The 20097-nt window shown below is 37.6% G+C and overlaps 1 protein-coding gene across 1 annotated transcript in view; it reads right to left on the reverse strand.

The window, feature by feature from the left end:
* Nucleotides 1-10651: 10651 nt before the first annotated feature.
* The window catches only part of LOC139722683 (nonsense-mediated mRNA decay factor SMG5-like), a 48556-nt gene continuing 39110 nt past the window's right edge, over nucleotides 10652-20097 (reverse strand). The window contains exons 16-19 of the mRNA XM_071633977.1: nucleotides 18700-18807; nucleotides 12733-12889; nucleotides 11560-11650; nucleotides 10652-10655 (exon numbers count right to left, since the gene is read on the reverse strand). Coding sequence (XP_071490078.1) covers nucleotides 10652-10655; nucleotides 11560-11650; nucleotides 12733-12889; nucleotides 18700-18807 — 360 coding nt within the window. The remainder of the gene's footprint in view (nucleotides 10656-11559; nucleotides 11651-12732; nucleotides 12890-18699; nucleotides 18808-20097) is intronic.

The following is a 20097-nucleotide window of genomic DNA, read 5'->3' on the forward strand; positions in this document are numbered from 1 at the left end:
CTCATGCATGTAAAAGATCCCGCTTCATTCATTCATCGCAAAGAGCAGGGTGTCTAACCCGGTGAAGTGGTCCCACCCCACAACCAACTGGACCCCATGGAAGACCAGCTTAGTGTAGCTGAATATGGGCTATCCAGCCATCTTCACAGATGGAAAATGACCAACAACAACAACAACAACAACAATCAGGATGAGGCACATTAGTTGACCGTACGATTTAGTGGTAGTGGTCTTCCTGACACTGGGGAAATAAAAATTCAGTCATGTGAGATCCTCACAAACTATTTCATGTGATTCATCATGGCTTGGAAAGGCACAGAGGAGACCTTCACAGTCATCAAGCTGTTGCAGTCTGAATTCACCACTATGACTTACAGAAGGGCTTCTGATCTGACCAGGGAAATATTCAATGGAGTATTTTGGTGGGAGAGCTGTGCATCCAGGTGGGATCAACCTGCCAAGTATTTGAATTCTCTATGCCACCCGCACAAAAGTAAGATGAGACAGAGGTCCGACAGGACGCTCATTGATCCCACAAGATTCCTTGACCATGTACAGAAGGCAGAATGAAGGATCCAAGTGGAGGTATAATGACACACACATAAAACTGAATAAAGCATGAATCAACCAGCTATACCATATTCTTTCCAAAGTTGCAACAACACACACTTTTGATTCTCTCTACCACAAAGAGCAGCTATCAAGAAGGACGAAAACAGCTCTGCTCAAATCCCACATTACATAAGTCAGTGCATTAGCAAAGATGGAAAGGTGTAGCATGAAGATGGCATATGGCTCTGAATCCAAAGTGATCCACTGCATCATGGTGAGCACATATCTGGAAGACCCCTTCAGTGACTTTCCCTTTTAATTAAGACTTGAATGAACCAACATGCATGAGCAGCATCCATGTGACATGAACCAATGTGATCTATTATGCTGTCTTCAGATATGAGGCAACAACTTGTCCAACACTGGAAGTAAAAGGAGCATCCAATGGATGAGGGTTCCAAGTTGGACACATATTTATCATCCACACATAAGTCAGTCCACCAGTGTGGCCAAATATATTGTTTTCACAGCTGAGCAACTAAGAATTTGGTAGGCACAGCACCTCAAATAAAGACAATATCATATGAACATCCTGCCTGAATTCCTTAAAAAGATATTCAGATAAGACACTGAAATAAAATAAAATACAATTTTGAGTTTGAGGATAGATACTCATTTGTATCGGAACACCGAACCTTATATTTAGTTTTCACAATATACTATTTTGTTATTACGTTATTCAGCCTTTACTCTGTAGAAAAAAAAAATCGTAGCATATGCTTAGGAAATAAACGGTTCAAATCATAGTATGGCTTCATGTACAGGAATTTTTGCAACATAGTTGGATGCTTGTGAAACAGGTAATTCTTCAGTCTAAAATCTCAGAGGACACTGGTTCAGGATTTTTCCAGGGGTCTCAAAACCTACGACCTGATCTACAGAAGACACATCAGAAGGAAACTCTAAATAATATACGGTGAACATGAGCGCATACATCCAAATGGTGACAATTTTATTATAATTTTAAAGTTAGCACATGGTTAATAACTTTTAAATTGTTTGATCGATTAAATTGTCAGTCACCGCCATTAGTCAGGGACAAACTTTACAAGTTCAGATAGACACGATGACCATCAGAGAAAAGTGGCAAGTTGACAAAGCCCTTAATGACAGCAAAAATGCATCTTTGGAATTAAGCTATTACAGCCGTCAGGAGCTAGTTCAGGCATAGGAGGATTGGATATCTCAAAGTGATGTCAGAAGTACATCTCAGCTCCACGCTGCAATAATTATCTTCAGTTGTCCTTGCAGCATACTTGATGACCTGCAGATGATATAGAGATAGACAATAAGAGGGAATGATCTTGAGGAATTTGTTAGCCATGTGACCTTTTTTTTTTTTCTTACTACATCAAAACTGAAACTTTCCTTCCCTTAATGGGTTCCCTTAATTTGGGATATGAATAATTAAGTTATTATACCATTATTTTGCAGTTATCTTTCATGAAATGCAAATACATTTTTTTTTTTGGGGGGGGAGGGGAGAGCCATCATTCTGGCTACATATCTGATTAAGTTTAGTTGAGAAATGAAGGATTAGTACACAGGTAAGTTTTCAATAAAGTTCAATATGGACCAAATTTCACAGATCCTGAGAATGACACTGAAACTGATCTTGATGTTGTTGCAATACAGCAACTGATTGTTTGAAGTAACATTTAAATACATTTATATCCAATCACTGGTTATGCCATTCTATCTTTCAATACAAGTGGATGGATGAAACCAACATGGACTGCTTATCTGCATGTTTTTATAATATCTTACTTCCTTTTCTCTACAACTGATGAATTGTTTTGTTTTATGACAGCATTGAATGTTTACCATCAAGCAACTACAAGACCAATGGCTGCAAGTCCCACTGGTGGACAAGGCAAGCAGAATAAAGTGTCCTGCCTAGAGGCACAACAACTGCAGCCAGGGGACTCATAACAGGAACATTGTGATTGATAGTCTGTGGTCTTATCCTCAAAACCTCTTCTATATTCTTTCTTGTTTTCTCTTTTTGTCTTTTAATCTGTCTTATATCAAACTGAAATACATGAAAACAGATATTTGTGCTTCCATTAGTAAATCAAAATATCTCTCTCACACTTTGAGGAGTTCATTCAGCCTTTGGCTGCCAGACATGATTTTTAATAAAACCTGTTCAATTCAATTCAAATAAAAATACTCTTGCCAGATTGCTTAGCATACTTCAGTATGAGTATAATATAAACTTGATTATGTTAACCCTAAAAAGACTGGGCTATTTTGGTAGCTCGAAAGACTGGGGGGGGGGGGGCCTCAAGGGCCCCCCCAAGATCTCGGCCGTGGATCGCGCGATCGCCGCGAAACTTTGCACAATGGTAGTGTGCGATGTAATCTTCAAGATCGTGTTTTTAAATTTTAGAAAATAGTCTTCTTTTATTTTATTTTGATTAATTATGATAATTTATGCGAGAAATCAGAATCTTTCATCTAAATCAGTAAATAAAGCTCCAAAAGTGCTCATTTTTGGCATAATCATTCTTTATGGCATTCTTAGCAAATGTACTTGAAAAAAAATTCGGTATCAAAATTAATTTCTTATTTATTTTATTGTTTCATTAATTTCTTATGTATTTCTTTGTTTTTTCGACCTTTTGTTTTTGTTGTTTTTTGTAACAAAATTTGTCACAGACACTTTTTGAAGCATAATACTCCTAAAACAAACTAATTTTAGCCATTGAGAGTAAAAATAAGCATATTTATATGAACCATGTGAAAAAACTCAATTTGCATTGACTTTGTACACAAAATCACATTTTTGAGCCATTTTTGGCCTCGCGTGCATGTACAAAAAGTCATGTAACTTCAGAACTGTACCCCCAGGCGTCACAAATTTGGTGTCAAAATGTGCGGGAAACTCAAAAGAAAAAAGTCATGGAGCATCGCGGCGAGAGCATTGCGTGTTGCAGAGTAATCGTGCGAAATGTCGAGGGGGGGGGCCTCCGAGGCCCCCCCCCCTCCCCCCCCCCCCCCCCCCCCCCCCCCCCCCCCAGTGCAGTTAGGGTTAAATACCAACAAATTGATGGTTTATCCTCTGATACATTACTCACAACCTCTTTTATGCCTTTGCCTATCACACTGTCTATTTCTGTATAATCTGCACTCTAGTATCTTGGAAACAAAAACATTCCTCCCTAAAATATGAAAAAGTGCAAATAAACATCATCTTGGCCAGCTAATCCTCTGATTATCAAATCATTGACTATCATTGGTACCAATATGCTTCACATGTGCTTCTGACCACTTAATAATATCTTCACATTGATAATGTTTTCTTTTCTCTCATTTCCTGGCCCTCTCTTATCTCTAATTTTTCATCCACCACCCGAACTTCTTATCTAGTCATCTATCCCTACACTAATATAAGTACCTACCTCCTTTTTCTCTTCCCATTCACATCAGTTTAAATTTATAGGCATTCGAGAACTCAATTATAATGAGTATGCTTATTTGGGTGTAATATCTTGATGGTGGAAACCACTCAATTTTGTTCTTGTCCTATGTTGTTGTTTTTTTTTATCTGCTGTTATCGATTTAACTTGACATGTGGATTCTATTTACACAGTATTTTCATGTACTTCCTCAAAAGAAAACAAAACAAAGCAAAACAAAACTTCCTTCTCTGAAATTCATACTCTCTACAATGTGAACATCTTCTCAGAAAATATGACATGTGCATGGCCCAACTTGTAAATAGGAATGATGCACTGAGCTAATGCACTGTTGTGTAGTGATGTAATTACAAAAGCTTAACATCAAATGTAATCCTCTAGCTTGAGAGTGTGAGAATGATAGACAGAGCATCCCATTATACATGTAGCAAATACAGTTTTCTGACACTAACCAAGATAAACCAATTTTCACATCAAGGTGATTAAGGAGTGGGAATACACAGCAAATAAAACACCATGGACTTGCCATTTAATCTTTGTAATCAGGTGAAACTCTACATGAAAATTTGTCTGAATTCCTTTTAGAAGATTTGTACACTGTTGTTCCCCTTCACACATATTTTGCCCATCTACATCAGAATAATACACAAATCAGCAAGCAGAACTGAGTAGTGTTTGGTAAAGCACACACATTTTCCTCCAGCAAGCTATCAGGTCCATAGCTAAATCTTCAGTTTCCACTCATAAACTTGACCCCTTCCCAACCTGTTCCCTCAAAGTGTAAGAGAGATTTTGCCCTTTGCAATCAACCCATCTTTTCAACAGAGATGCTTGTTGAAAACATCCCACCATCATGTTCGAAGAGCAGTAAATTTGATACTGACGAAACAAAAACACTATGATCGACTGCCGGACTTATTGTCTAAAACTTTGTTGCGAGCGTGTGGCTGTCTCTCACATGTAATGTTATTTGGCAGCAAACAGCTTTCATGCTATCACACACTCCACACATCAACACAGCAACAAGTGTGAGATGCTTTACCCATGGGTATGTCATGTTCTTCCTCTCACATACTCGACCTGATTCAAGAAGCACACCAGCCAATGTCGGATTCTTTTCACCAATTGACACCACTTGTCACAGTACCTAACTCAACAGGCCACAGCATGAAACCAGCTTTCACATTACTGCCCTTCACTGCCCTGACTCACACTGTGGGTCATTCCTTGTCTGTCCTGATGCCAGCCAAACAACAACTACTAACACTTGATGCCAAAGGACACAGTGAGGGAACTTTTGCTGCTCATAAAATACTCCACACTGAAGGCATAACATCATCAAAAGACACAGTTTTTCTCATGAAAACAAGGCAGATTGAGGAAAGATTTTCTTACAAAGGCACTGCATTACATCTGAAGGTGTTAAAGAATATAGTATATGGCTATCACATTATTCACAGTCCTGAAACTTTTACACCACTCATACAAATGAAAGAATTTGACAATGGCATACAAATTCTGATATTTCAATACAAAAGTGACATTGAAAGTACAGAATGACTACTTCAATGTGATATGTGCAAACCACTCACAATGACACGGAAAAGAATATCATCAAAATGTGACTTTTGGTACTAAAATCAAATGTTTGTCTTTCTTAAATGATGTCAAATCATCAATTAGTTATATGGCTACTTGAAAGGGTACCACATTCTTGCAAAATATGAAATAGATATTGAAGTCTGCTTGCAAGACATTCTCAAAAGTATCATAATTTTAAAGCATACTCAGTTCCAAACTATGAATTCATTACTTAATTTCAAATCAATCAGAAATTGAATCTGATTATTCATTAATGAATTTTTTAGGAATCAAGAAGCAGACATAAATCATGAGTGATAAATTTTTCACAAACTTTCACATGATCATTTTCTCCCCATACAATCTCAAAAAGGTTTTAGGGAACTAACAATTGCAAATCATCATGTTTAGTGCCTTACACAGCATAAGTAGGGCCAGTAATACCAGCACAAATTGTTGGTACCAAGTGAAATCATTATATCTATTTCTAGGGTCTTAAACTTTTCATTATTGTCACTTTCCATCTTTATTTTTGTTCTTCTCCTCATCATTATAATTGTTGTTACTATCATTATCACTACCATTATCATAATCATCATAATCATCATTCCCATCGACTGACATCATAGGATTATGACTGTCATTTATGATTATGAATGTTGATATCCATATATGTCAACAGTTGTAGCGATTACAGCAGTTAAATTAACACTATGATGCTGTAAAGCGAACTTTACTTGTATATGTTGTATGATAGAAATCATGACCAACAGTAGCCTAAAATCAGACACACTGTCTATGACATGCTGCAGGGGTGGGCAGCACAGCTCAGCATTTCTGCAGTTCACAGCCAAGAGGAAGTGATCAGGCAGGGTGGGGGCACAGTGGGCAGGTTGCAGGAAATTGCATGGGAAGCACTGGGAGGCAAAGCCTTGTCAACACAAGACACCCGAGAGCTTTTACCGAGACAATCACACTTTGGGAAAGAGGCATCATGCTCTCTCTCTCTCTCTCTCTGTCCCTCTCTCTCTATATATATTTCTCTTTCTCTCTATCTCTCTCTCTCACCACTCACTATAAACTCTCACACACCAAAATGTTAGTTTGTACATCCTGTATGTAGTGTTCATTGATAAGTTTGGATTATGACACGAAGATTCCATGACCTCTCTCTTTTTTTTTTTTACAGCAATTGATCCCCTAAAGATTAAACGAAATGAAATACAAGGAAAATGTGTGAATGCTGGCAGCTGCTGCCAATGTGTCTCTGAAGGCTGTATGGCGATTATCAAGGGTGGCTGATTAAAGATGAAAGGCAACTTGGCAATGGGGTACATTGGAGAATATGACCTTAATCTGGGTCAATCTCTCTTAGGCCACATTCATTCATGATGCATTATTGCATGCAATTTTAAATAGAAACAGAATTGGGCTTAGAATCTGACAGGATTCTGTCATTCTTCTTTCTAATATTGATGAAGGCTATCCAAGGCCATCTTCCATGCAGAGGCAAGAGAGCAGTATAACAAGTATAACCCAGACTTCAGCTTGCAGGAAAATTGTTCCTTGGTTTTAAGAATTATGAATATTACTGATGGTAATGACAGTCAAAACAGAAATAATGATAATAGCAGTAGTACTTGTATCATGAGTAGTAGCAGTAATTTTAGTAATAAAAATGAAGACAATAATGCAACTGAATACTATTACTACTAGTACTACTAGTACTACTACTACTACTACTACTACTACAATAACGATAACAACAATAATAAGAATAATAATAATGATAATGAAATGACAATTATCCAATACAACAACAATAAGATAATAATGATGATGATCACGATGATATGACAAGAAGAATAATGGGGTACAACTTTTCAATTTGCTTTCATTTAAGAACAATAATCAGCAATACTTCATTGGTAAAGTGTGCCTGCCAAATCTTTTGTAAAGCAATAAGCCAGTTCACAGTTAGCTCATGGGCACATTGGTACAAATGACTTTTCTTTTTTCTCAATTGGTTAGGCACTTCACTCGTTTTCAAAGCAGCATGATGCATAAGCGTGCCCACAATTTTTAGAATTCACGTTCAAACAAGTATGAACTTACGCAGAGCAGGTGACAAGAATGGTCTGTCAATTGACACTTGGCAGACATTCATTTTATTGTTTTGTGTTGAATGCATAAACAAAGTCTTTCTACCAACATTGCTAAATATCAGGCTTGCTGTCAGGTGGATGTGATAGCAAGCACCATTTATAAAGGTTACATGAATAATCATTGCATCAGGAATGCTTATCTCAGTGAATTAAAAAACCAACGTGCCTGATTGTACAAATGACCTTTTTCTGCTCATGCGCAAAGTGGAACTGTAAACTGGCTTATTTCTGCCCTCACACTCTATAAAAGTTATGTATTCACACTAGGCTCCTCAATGTCTCCTTGCTGCATTCTTCATGAATGCACCATATTCTTCTTATTTTGCCCAAGATACGAAGTCCAACTACTCATCCAGCTTTAATTCATGTATAATGAAATAGTAACTTTTGACATTCTTGAACCCCCTTCTCTTATCTATTTTTAAATTCACAAAGGATACTAACATACATGTAAATGAAAATCTAAAAAATGCAACTGATGTAAGCATACCTGATGACAAAACATATGTCGTGTCTTCCTTCCCGTGAAAGTCAGACACGAGCCTGCCATTTTGCCATAAACTCTTTGGCTGTTGTGACATCCACCCCTACACTCAGCAGCCTGCTGATGGTTGTCATGACGATGGGGTTTTCTGCTGGTTCCCGGTCAGTGAGAAGAGTGACCATTCTGCTGGGGCAGGGGCTACTCATTTCAGCCAAGATCGGACTGCCATGCACAGCAAAGAAGTGAGCACACTCTGCAATACTGCAGAAAGTCCTGCAGGGTGGCAATGGTAACAAAATGATATTTATGCTACATAATTAGAATACGAACTTATACATCGCCGGCTGGGAACAAGAAGGGCGTTATTGGGTTCTCAGATTTGAGAATAAATAAGAATGTTTATTTAATCAAAAGTAGGTAGACTCAAAAGCACTGCTCATTGTCTACATCAACTGCGTGTGAACCTGTTGATAGTGAATGTATATGTGTGTCAGATGTGAGTGAGGGTCATAGTGTTATGTGTCTCTTTTTTTTTTTTTTGCATACATGTACTTCAGTTCAAGTCTATGACAGAGGGTGAAACTTGCTTATATTTTTGGCTACACCTCACCTGACACTTTGGTCATCAATCTTGACAGTGGGTTTATCCTCAAAGGGTATACTCTCATCCTCCTTCTGAGCCTTCAGATACCTGTGATCAGATAGAGAACTCTGGTCAGCCATTTTGAGGGCTTTTCTTTCAACAGGTATTACCATGTACAGGAGCAGTGTGCATGCAACTGTCATTACATGACATTGCTAAAACATGTGACTTCAACAAAAATAATCAGAAATGACACACAAGCATGCATCTCGTGACTACTGCATGGATTATCTTCCCAATTTCTTTATACATGAGATTATCTAACTTCAAACAGGACAGTATTACAAAGGACTACGCCTCACCACATGATCTTATAGTTTAGATGTATCTAATAAAGAATTTGTATTTATTGCTTAGCTATCTTCGTCAAGTTCTTGTGCAGTCATTTTTAAAGATTATCTCTTACTTTGCAGTATAAGACTTTTCTGTTCGTGTTTTGTCACATAATGTAAAATAAAACTAGGCATACTGAGCGGCTTCTCTCAAGACTTCTGACATTTTATGACTACTGCAATCTAAGAGTACATTGAGGCTTAACCCTAAAGGGGCCGGGGGGGGGGGGGGGGGGGGGAGGGCAGAATCTGCCCCCCTCGACGTTTCGCGCTATAATTCTTTAACGCGAGAAGACCTCGTCTCAAGGCTTCTTGACTTTCTTTGTTCAAGTCTCGCGCAACTTTTGAGACCAAATTTGCAACGTCCGCGCATATTTCAACGAAGCCACGCCCATTTTTGTAACGGCATGTCACCCCAAAATGGGCACAATTTTGTGATTTTGTGTACATTTTCTGTGGAAAACAGTCTGTCATGTAAGTCATAAAAACCTGATTATTTTTACAATTGATCACTTTCATTGATTAATTTTATGCCAATTATGGTAGAAAAGTGGTCAGTGACAATTTCCAATAAAAAACAAAAAAAAACACAAGTTGAAAAACACAGAAATACATAAGAAAATCTGAAAACAATAAAATACATAAGAACTAAAATGACTTTTGGAAGTTTTTGTGATGTACAATTGTTGAATACGCCAAAACAGATTTACAGACCAAAAAGTAGGCTCTCAATGCTTTTAATTGGTAGGCTAAAATGTGATCTTGAGCTTAATTTGCATAATTAATTGATTAAGATTAAAAATTGATTGTTTCAAAAAATATTATGGCACAATCTTGTAGATTATGACGTGAGTGTCACGCATGCCAAATCCGCCCCCCTCCGGTTTTAGCATAGCCAAAAAAGCCCGGCCTGATTAGGGTTAAAAAGTGACTATGACACAAGTTGATGTAGAAGAAAATATCTACAAAAAACAAGCCATTTATAGATAATTAAAGAAACAAAAATAAAAGAGATATATTTTAGAAACACCCTTTACAACTTCAGCAACATATTTTTTTGTATACTCCAAGTGGGGCTTGCCTTGGTGATAAAGAAAAAAAAAATCCTCACTGCAATTTTCTTATCTATGCTGACCACATTTCAAGAGCTATTCATGATACAGCACCAGTGTACCTACATGAGTTTATAGAGTTAAAATTATCATCTCAAACATTTTACAATTTCCAAAGTTCTCAGGATCAAATACTGTTGAAATATCCTTCAGGGAAGTAAAAAACTACCCTTGGGCGTTCATGTATGCTGCTTCGAAATAATGGAATAATCTCCCTCTGTTTGAAAGGCAAGCTACTACAGTTAATGGGTTTTAAGACCAGGTTTATTCAAGCGTATGGCGCAATGTGTCTTTTGCTAGTCACCTGGGGCAAAACCACAAGGGGTCAGCATTATTCACACGTTTTCTTGTGTGGGTGGGCAGGGGGACCACTTCACCTCGTTAGCACCCTGAGCTTTGTGATTAATAAATGAACTGGGATCTTTTACGTGTGTGAGTCATGGCTAACTCACTGTATGTATATACTGTAGGTCCTCCATTTAATGTCCTATCTGTGGGACAGAGTGTTTTGCCTCTTATCGGAGGGGACAGAATGCTTACAAACAACATTGCTCAGTGAGACTCAGGAATCGACCCTGGTACCCTTGAGTCTGGAGGGAGATGTGCTACCAACTGAGCCCCATCCACTGCCCAAGACCAGGTTAAAAACTCATCTTGTGAAGAATGCCACTTAGATTTCCATCATACCTACTGTAATCATGACTACTACTGTAAAACATGATATATTCGCGGCATGAATTTTTCGCGAATTGGAGCCGACGGCCTTTTTTGCGGCATAAAATTTTCGCGAACTGCCACTGGCATTCAGTGCATATGGTGTACAAAAGAACTTTCGCGTGCATTTTAATTTCGCGAATCTTCACGCTCGCGAAATTCGCGAAATCAAAATGCACGCGAACATTTCTCGTTTTACAGTATTTTGTAATGTGCATCAGGGTATATTATACTAGCTACGCAATATACATATCCTTTATTTTTATTATCATTATCATCATTATCATCACACAACGTGATAAACAGACATAAATTGAGAAGGGTATTTCTCTTGTTAGCTCTGCCCTGTTTGGTTATCCTTCTTATGTTTATTCCAGTGTGCATGTGACAACTGAACTGCTGTCATATCGATAAAGCTTTTCTCAAGGTTAAGAGCCACATTCAGAGTGCATGGTACAGTCAATGGGCAACAGAAGATCAAATTTGACACTTACCTGTTGCCATTTTGAAATTCTCTTTCCATGAATTTAATTGCATCACGTGCTCTGGCCTGGCTTTTCTTGTTGACATCAAGTTCAGCAATGACTGGGGATAGAGAGACAATAAATAGCATAAAACTTACAATACATGACCAAATGATCACTTACAGTGGCAGCTGATGCACTCTTTTAAGTATATCTACACATTCAATGTCTAAACCACATTTTTACATTTGTTTGGTTTATTTGCAATGACAGAATGATAGAATTACAATGATAAAAAGATGTACAAAAATGCAATATCTATGTTTTAGATAACAATATATATTTACAAGACAACTGATAATATATCATGAAATGCAATGTAATCAAGGCCTTGAGAAGAGTAAGCTTACACCAGAAATAAGATTGGAATTTTCATGGGGGAAAAAATGTGTATGCGCATTTGTGTGTGTGTGTTTGCTTTTTCACAAATTAAATACAAGGTATAAGTGTTCATTTTAAATTAAAATGATTGGGCCTATGCATGCAAGGGAGGAGGGGGCTTCAAGATGACATATTAATTCTATCTTACAATGGCAGCCATCAGGTAAGCTACCTAATCAAGTTCAATTCAAGGTCATGAAGTAACCACACAATTTATTGACCTCATGGTCCAAGGTAAGTGAAAATTACTATGACCAATTACAAAGAAATGTTTTGAGAAATTATGGGGATACTCATAGATACTACTTTCTTTAGCAATGCACTGCATACACTTTGTACGTTGAGATAATGCAGAGTAAAAAGAAGAATACATATGAAATGTAATAGATATGAAATAAGACACAGAAAAAGATTCAGCAATGTTTGCAATCTATGATGAAACTGAGTCGTTACTAAATAACATAAATGAAAGTATCAGAGAAAGGCTAAGGCAAGAGTAACCATCTCTTTCAAATCTCTACGAGAATGAAATTTACACAGGTATGGAAATATGATGACTGAAAAGGCACTAAAAGGCAAGGACAGAGTAATCATCAATAGAGGACAATCATCAATGACAGTGATAAGGACACAGGACAAGGACACAGACGCTTTTGATTAGTTAAATAGTCGGTTAGATCCTGAGAGAGACAAGGAGAGAGATGAGGCCTGCTTGCATCTCCTATTGTCTGGGTTAGATGAAGGACTATCTCTGACGCTCACCTGCTTTCGGTATGACTACAATGAAGCGTGATGTTGCCACGAGTGACCGCAGCGTAGCAAGCTGATTGGTCAGAACAGCAGTGACAGGGATCAGGAAGGGTGAAAGGGGGTCATCCTCCATCGGATCAATTGTGCCTTCCAGTTGGTTCACCTCTGACTGTGAAATTGAATGAAATAAAGTCCTGTCAAATTCTACACTGTACCGTATATCCCAAACAAAAAATTACGATAACTTCAAAAATAGCAAATCAATCCAAATACAATTTCAGGGTATTATACTATAACTTATTACCCATATCTTACAGAAAACCCGGATTCAATTTGCTTCAGTAGTCAAAGAGAAATGAAGATCTTTGTAGAGCATGTCAGGAATCCCTTCCCTCCACGTTCTGTCCATTGTATTCACACATCAATATGCAGTTCCAAGAGCATCCAAGTGCATCCAAACCTGTTCACAGCAGCCACCTGTCATATACAGCACTAAACCCCCCTCCCCCCCCCCCCCCCCAGGAAAAACCATGTTTGAGACCTCATGCAAATCAGCAACCAACCACCAAGTTTGTATCGCGCAATAGACTTTCAGCTGTACACAGTAGCAGTAGACCCACATGCAAAGTTGTAGCTGCAGTCAAGCTGATAATTCAGCATGTTTTTCTGCTTTGCAGCCATACTGGTCAAGCATGGTGAAAAGTTCAATGGTCACTACCACTGCATTCAGTCGCCATTCAGGCCTAGTAATGTACTTGTGAAAAGCTTGCTCTTGGTATACAAGCTAGCATGCAATTATGTGATCACTACTACCATTGTCTAATGTAAAAAATGTTATCACTTGTTATTACAGGTACCTCATTCATTGGCATACACTTGTCTACTAAATAAACATACATATAGATTGTATATGTACAAATATGATACATGCAAATGTGTAAATGTATGCACGGGATAGGCACATAATGTTGGACTGCCTGTCTATAAATGCTACTCTTTTCGTCTCCCCTGGGTGGCCACTATTGACAGGTTTGACTGTAAATCAACATGTATTGTTGGTGTGGTAGCTGTCTGTGACAAGTCTCGAAGTGATTTGTGTTTCAATCTTAGATGTGCATGAATACATATATTATGGGCCCGTAATACTCGAAAGAAATAATTGGAAATTATTGGTTCATGGTACGCAAACACATACAGTCCGACCTCTCATATCTGGCCTCCCTTTATCCTGATCTCTCTATTATCCGGATGCAACCTCGCGGTGTTTTTTTTTTTTTCTTCAATCTAAAAATTATGGGGAAACAAACTCAAACAAAATTCCTCCACACACTCACATGAATTACATATCATTCCCAACATAAATAATATACAGTTGTACATTCACATCAAATTTTCATCTAAATAACATGCATTGTGACATTCACTACCCCCAAATAACTGCAAGAACATGGACAGAAAACTTTTCATTGAATCAGGGCACAGTACAGGAAAGCGTTTATTGAGCACATTATCAGAGAATTCTGAATGCGGACCAGCTGACGAGGATGTGATATGTGCTCCTCTCACTCTCATAAGCATATAGTCTGTCCAACAATAGTAGACTTCACTGAGCTGTGATGATCAAATTTTTTCATTTAGTTTCGTCGACTCATTCTCTTTCTTTCCAAGACCTGCTTGATACATTCCTCAGTATTTCAGTAGGTAAATCATCCCAAGAGACAACAAATTGATTTCATATTGGTAAAAAAACAACAACAACAACAAAAACAACAACAACAACAAAAACTCGGCTATAATACTGTGCTTATAGCAAAGAAAGAGTTTCAGTGTACACTATTTGTAATAAATAGGTTACATGTAGCTACCATTGGGTAGGCAGCTGTTGTATTACACATTGAGTCTCCCATATATTTGGCCAAATCCCTTATCAGGATGAGAGAGCGCCTGTAACGACGGGTCCGGATAAGGTAGGTCAAACTGTAACACACAGAGCACTTGCTGCTAATTTGTACTGCAGTAAACCATCACAAAGCCAGAGCAATTATTTCCTCATTTGGAAGCTAACTTATACTACTGGGAGACCTTGAAAAGTCTGGCCATGGCGGTCCTTCAGGAGGTAATAAGCAAAAAGCACTGATGTTCTTGTTGGTGGGCAATGCATGAAATGACAGCCAGACTGTGTCACTCTGTTTTCATCAGTCTCACACTGTAGGGTCTTTGCAGTGACTGATGTTGCAATCACAATTTCAGCATCATATGCTGCCAAAACTGGGAAAAGTTCGTCAGTTTCTGGATTCTAAGACCACTAAAAAGTTTGTTCAGGCCTTTGTTATGTCATCTAGACTACTGTAATAGTTTATTGTATTATATCTCAGACTCACAACTACATAAACTACATACAATTCATAACGCAGCTGCAAGATTGATTACCCGCACGAAGAAAAATTCTCACACAACTCTCATTTTGAAGCAGCTATATTAGTTCCCTATCCAATCACGCATATTTTTTAAGATGCTGTTACTGACTTATCAGTGCCTGTATTCAATGGCACCAAAATATCTCAGTGAGTCCTTGGTAAGGTACGCTCCCTCTCTTAATCTCAGATCGGCTCAGAAAAATCTTCTTTAATGTACTGTCATCACAACTAAGTTCAATGGTGAGCGATCTGTTGTTCATGCTGCTACCATACTGTGGAACACTGTTCCATGTTATACACAGGATTTAAATTTCAAAACTGTTCTCAAGACATTTCTGTTTAAAAAGAATTATGATTGAGTTTTGGTTTTGCAAACCGCAACATCTACGGTACATACAATACATTATTTTCCTTTTTCCATTTTCAATCCTCTCCCTTAAAGTGCATAGAGACACTATGGTAGTGATATGCACTGTGTAAGCACTGTATTAATATTATCAAATCTAAATTGATTGAGCTGGTTTGGGTGCAAACAATAAACTATGACACTTACAAACATAGATAGGAGTTTCTGCAAGTGTAAGGTGTCTCCGATATGTTGTAATGCTTACAGGGTAACTACAGTATAAAAACACAAATTTTCATAGTCTGCCAGTAGCTTTTTCAGGGAATTAGAAATAGAAGAAACTAGAAATGTCGCTATGGCGACTGGTATGCCTCCGCCATAATGCATGATTCTCCTACTAGGTACAGATAGTACATGTGGACAATGTGTGATTACATTTTCACAAAAGTGGCAAAATATTAAAACGACAAGTTTGTCACAAATGTGTTAAATGTTCACCTTCCTTGACCTAGGTTTAATTGGATGAATAGGAGAGCATGTATTTGGGAGTTAAGGACTTTGACTTGACTTTGACCCATTCATATGTTTATGCATTGAGTTATTTTCAAGGTACGGAGAAAATGTGCAATTTCTGTATTGAATAGTAAATTGTTACCATTTTCATCTGGCCTTTGACCCTAAAATTCATAAAATAATCACTGTCAGGCAGAACATGCATAAATATGTAGTAAGTTTCAAGATAACTTGAGCCACTTCCGAGATATGGAGGAAAAGCTTAGTTCAGCACTTTCACTTGATATTTGACCTTTTGACCTTTGAGGCAAAAACAAAAGAAAAAAAAAAACTTTCCAAAGAATTTCTATTAGGTTATGCATGCATACACCCAAGTGTAAAAAATATGATAATCCTGCCAGCATTGCATAAACATGATGGAAATAGTACACTTTTGAAGTGTTTCCCTTGACCTTTGACCCCTGACCTTTGACCCCATGAACCCTAAATTTTCTAGATAATCACTGCCAGTCAGTACATGTATATACCATGTTCCATGAAGATACCTTGAACAATTTCCAAGGTACAGAGGAAAAAGGTGAAGTTTTAATATTTTTACTTGACCTTTTGACCTTTGACCTTTGACCTCATGACCTAAATTTTCACCAGAGAATCTTAATTGGGTAATACATGTATACACTAAGTTTCAAGAAAATATCTTCTGGCATTGCATTGATATGGTGGAAATAGTGAAATTTTATGTATTTGACCTTGACCTTTTGACCTTTGACCTTGAGCATGTGCACCCAAAAGTTGATAGGCACAACTTCACTCCCTAATACACATACATGCTAAGTTTCATTAGGATACCTCAAAAGGTTTTTATAGTTACCCTGTCCACAAAATTCATTACGGACGGACGGAAGGACGGACGGACGGACGGACGGACGGACAACCCGAAAACATAATGCCTCCGGCACCACTTCGTGGCGGAGGCATAAAAACAACAAAACAATGGTAAGGACATAGTTCATGAATCATGCTGAACTCAATCTTGACTTTTCATCATCCAACATTAGCATAAACTGCCAATAACATGGACATATACAATGCAACTAGATAAAGTGGAACAAAACAATATCTTTAACGCGATCGGAGCTGCACGTGAACTCCCTATTATTCAAAATTGCCATCAGTGAAAGACAATGTATCGTTCGCACACGCTGCATATTATCTTAGTTTGTTTTCGGTTAGTTGTGAATTGTGTATGTCAATATCGATAACACAGAATTTAAGTCTAATTAATGAAGATTGTCTTTAATGAGTTTGAGGTGACAAAAATTATGTAAAGTATCAAAACTCAATGCGATCGCAATGTTCGCTGTGTGTTCGCTTTGTTGTTGTGCACCACCCTGGTGCAGCCCTGTCGCTTTTTACACCGACTGGGCTGTGTATAGTTAAAAACCAATATGGTTTAAGTCAAGCCACTTTGACTCAGTTCTACTGTCTAAGCTAGACCACTTCATGTTAGAACTGACTTCAAGGAATAAAACTAAATGAACTGAATAGTGAGAGATTTTCCTTTCTTGGACAAAAATAAGAAGGTTGAGTAATATGAAGTGATGAGGGTCACATCAACATATGCAAATTACATGATGTCAGTATCTCACTAGTCATTTTATGACTCACAATGTTTCTTCAATTTTTGTTTTCATTTTAGGGTGGTTTATTTCTTTGAAATACTTGAGCAAATGTAAACAAGTCCTCCCATAATAAGTCACCATTGGCAAGTTATAGCAACCCTGGAAAAAAATGATATGAGTTCTGAATGAAGAGAGAGAGAGAGATAGAAAAAAAAAAGGAACTTTGAATGAAGAAATTCGATTACCTAAATCTTATTTTTGGAGTCTTCATCAGAGGCAAAATAAGATTCTGCTTGGATCAAAAGCTGAGGCTCCTTTTTACTCCATTTTACCCAAATGGCTCACTACTACTATTGGTTAAGTAGTTTTCAGCAGCTTTTAAAAAAAAACATCTGTATCTTATTTTTTTTGTCTGATTGTAAAGCAACTTTCATTTTTCTGTTAATTTATTAACAAGTCAACTTGAATATGCAGTGAAGTTCAATTTTCAGGGTGTAAATATTTCTTTACTACAAGCCATAAGGATTCAAACTGACAGTGATATCATGATGCTAGCAAACATTTCAATGTCCTACAAAATCCAGTTCTTGTTTGAGCACTTCTGCCCTCAACACTCTTTGATACTACCTCAAATTACTTTTTGAAAAAAAAAATGTTTGATCTACTACATGTCATGTACAGACTCATATACATGCATAATGCAAAATGTGAATGCATATAATGGTTGCCTTTCATTCTCACACTTTTAACTCTCCTACTCAAAACTTTGATTTGAATATTGTGAACACTATGAGCTCACTAGATACTTGATAGATTTTTAGAGTAAAAATACTGTGATATTCACTTATGGTATCAGTAGGTTAGCTAGTGTACTCATGCACTCTCATCAACTGGTACTTATATATCAATGCTCTATGCAATCATTTAAATTTATAATTTGAAAAGATTGTAGGCAAATCATTATTTAGAGTATACAGGCATAATCTTCAAAGAATGAGGCATGTAACTAGGGCACATCTCAGTGAGCCCAGTCTAAAAATGAATCTATTTGATGACTGAAAGCGAGGGAGGGGGGACCTACCTGAAGGCGAAGCTGGGCCATTTCCCTCATGACTTTTTCTCTCCGCTCAGCTGCACATGAGGTGGTTTCCTCAACTTTCTGCTCATCTAGATCGATCTTGGCATCTCTCTAGTGGAAGAAGAAAAACATGATATGAACTCTCACAGTTTGTAAACAGAAAAAACTAGATATATCGCTATGGCTACTGATATGCCTCCGCCATAATGCATGGTTCTCCTAATAGGTCTATAGTACAATATCTTGACAATGTGTGATGACAGTTTCACACAATTGGCAAAATATTAAAATGACAGGTTTGACACAAATGTGCTGAATGTTCACTTTCCTAGAACTAGGTTCAATTGGATGAATGATTAAAATGTCAGAGTGCAGGTATTTGGGGAACTGATGATTTTTACTTGACTTTTGACCCTTTTATAAGTTTATGCATTGAGTAATTTTCAAGGTATTGAGAAAAAGTATAATTTCAGTATCAAATGGGAAAATAGCATTATCTAAACCTGGTCTTTGACCTTTGACCTCACAGTTCCAAAGAGAATCACTGTTAGGTTGAACATGCATAAATAAGTAAGTTTCTTGATAATACCTTGAGTTACTTTCGAGATATGGAGGAAAAAGTGCAATTTAGCACTTTCACTTGACCTTTTACCTTTTGACCTTTGACCTCTTGGCAAGAAACTTCCCCAAAAATATATATTGGGTAATACATGCCATACATCAAGTTTTTTTTAAAAAAAAACCTTCAGGCATATTGCATTAGGAAAGTAGTGATATTTTGAGGAGTTGACCTTGACCTTTGACCCCCTGACCTTTGACCCATGACCCCCAACTTCCCTAGATAATCACTGCCCATCTGTACAAGCATATATACTAAGTTCCATGAAGATACCTCGAACCCTTTGTGAGATATGGAGAAAAACATGAAATTTCAAATTTTTTTTCACAAAATAACCTGTGACCTTTGACCTTTGACCCTGTGACCCTAAAATCCACACAAAGTATTATCCCCCAAGGATATACCCTCATACCAAGTTTGATGTAAAACCACCACACGGTTCTTGAGATATCGACAAAAACAAAACGGGACGGACGGACGTACGGACGTACGGACGGACGACCCGAAAACATAATGCCTCCGGCCACTTCGTTGCGGAGGCATAAAAAAATTTTGCATACATTGAAAACAAAATACTGTATATGCCATATATCTAGCGAGTCTATATTGTTTGCAAATCAGGACTTCCCGACGATTTTCGCCAGTGGTTAAATTTGCGATCGTGGAGTACTGTACTGAACGGAGAAATGTTTATGTGTGCATCACATTCATATCAGGATCAGAGTCATTATGTTTGTGTGTCTTGAATTTCACGAATAGCACCTGACTCGTGAAATTCCCTA

This window comes from Diadema antillarum, unplaced genomic scaffold (genome assembly GCF_040938485.1).
Source record: "Diadema antillarum isolate AM-2024a unplaced genomic scaffold, OU_Dant_1.0 scf00000170, whole genome shotgun sequence".
In the NCBI taxonomy this organism is placed as follows: domain Eukaryota; kingdom Metazoa; phylum Echinodermata; class Echinoidea; order Diadematoida; family Diadematidae; genus Diadema; species Diadema antillarum.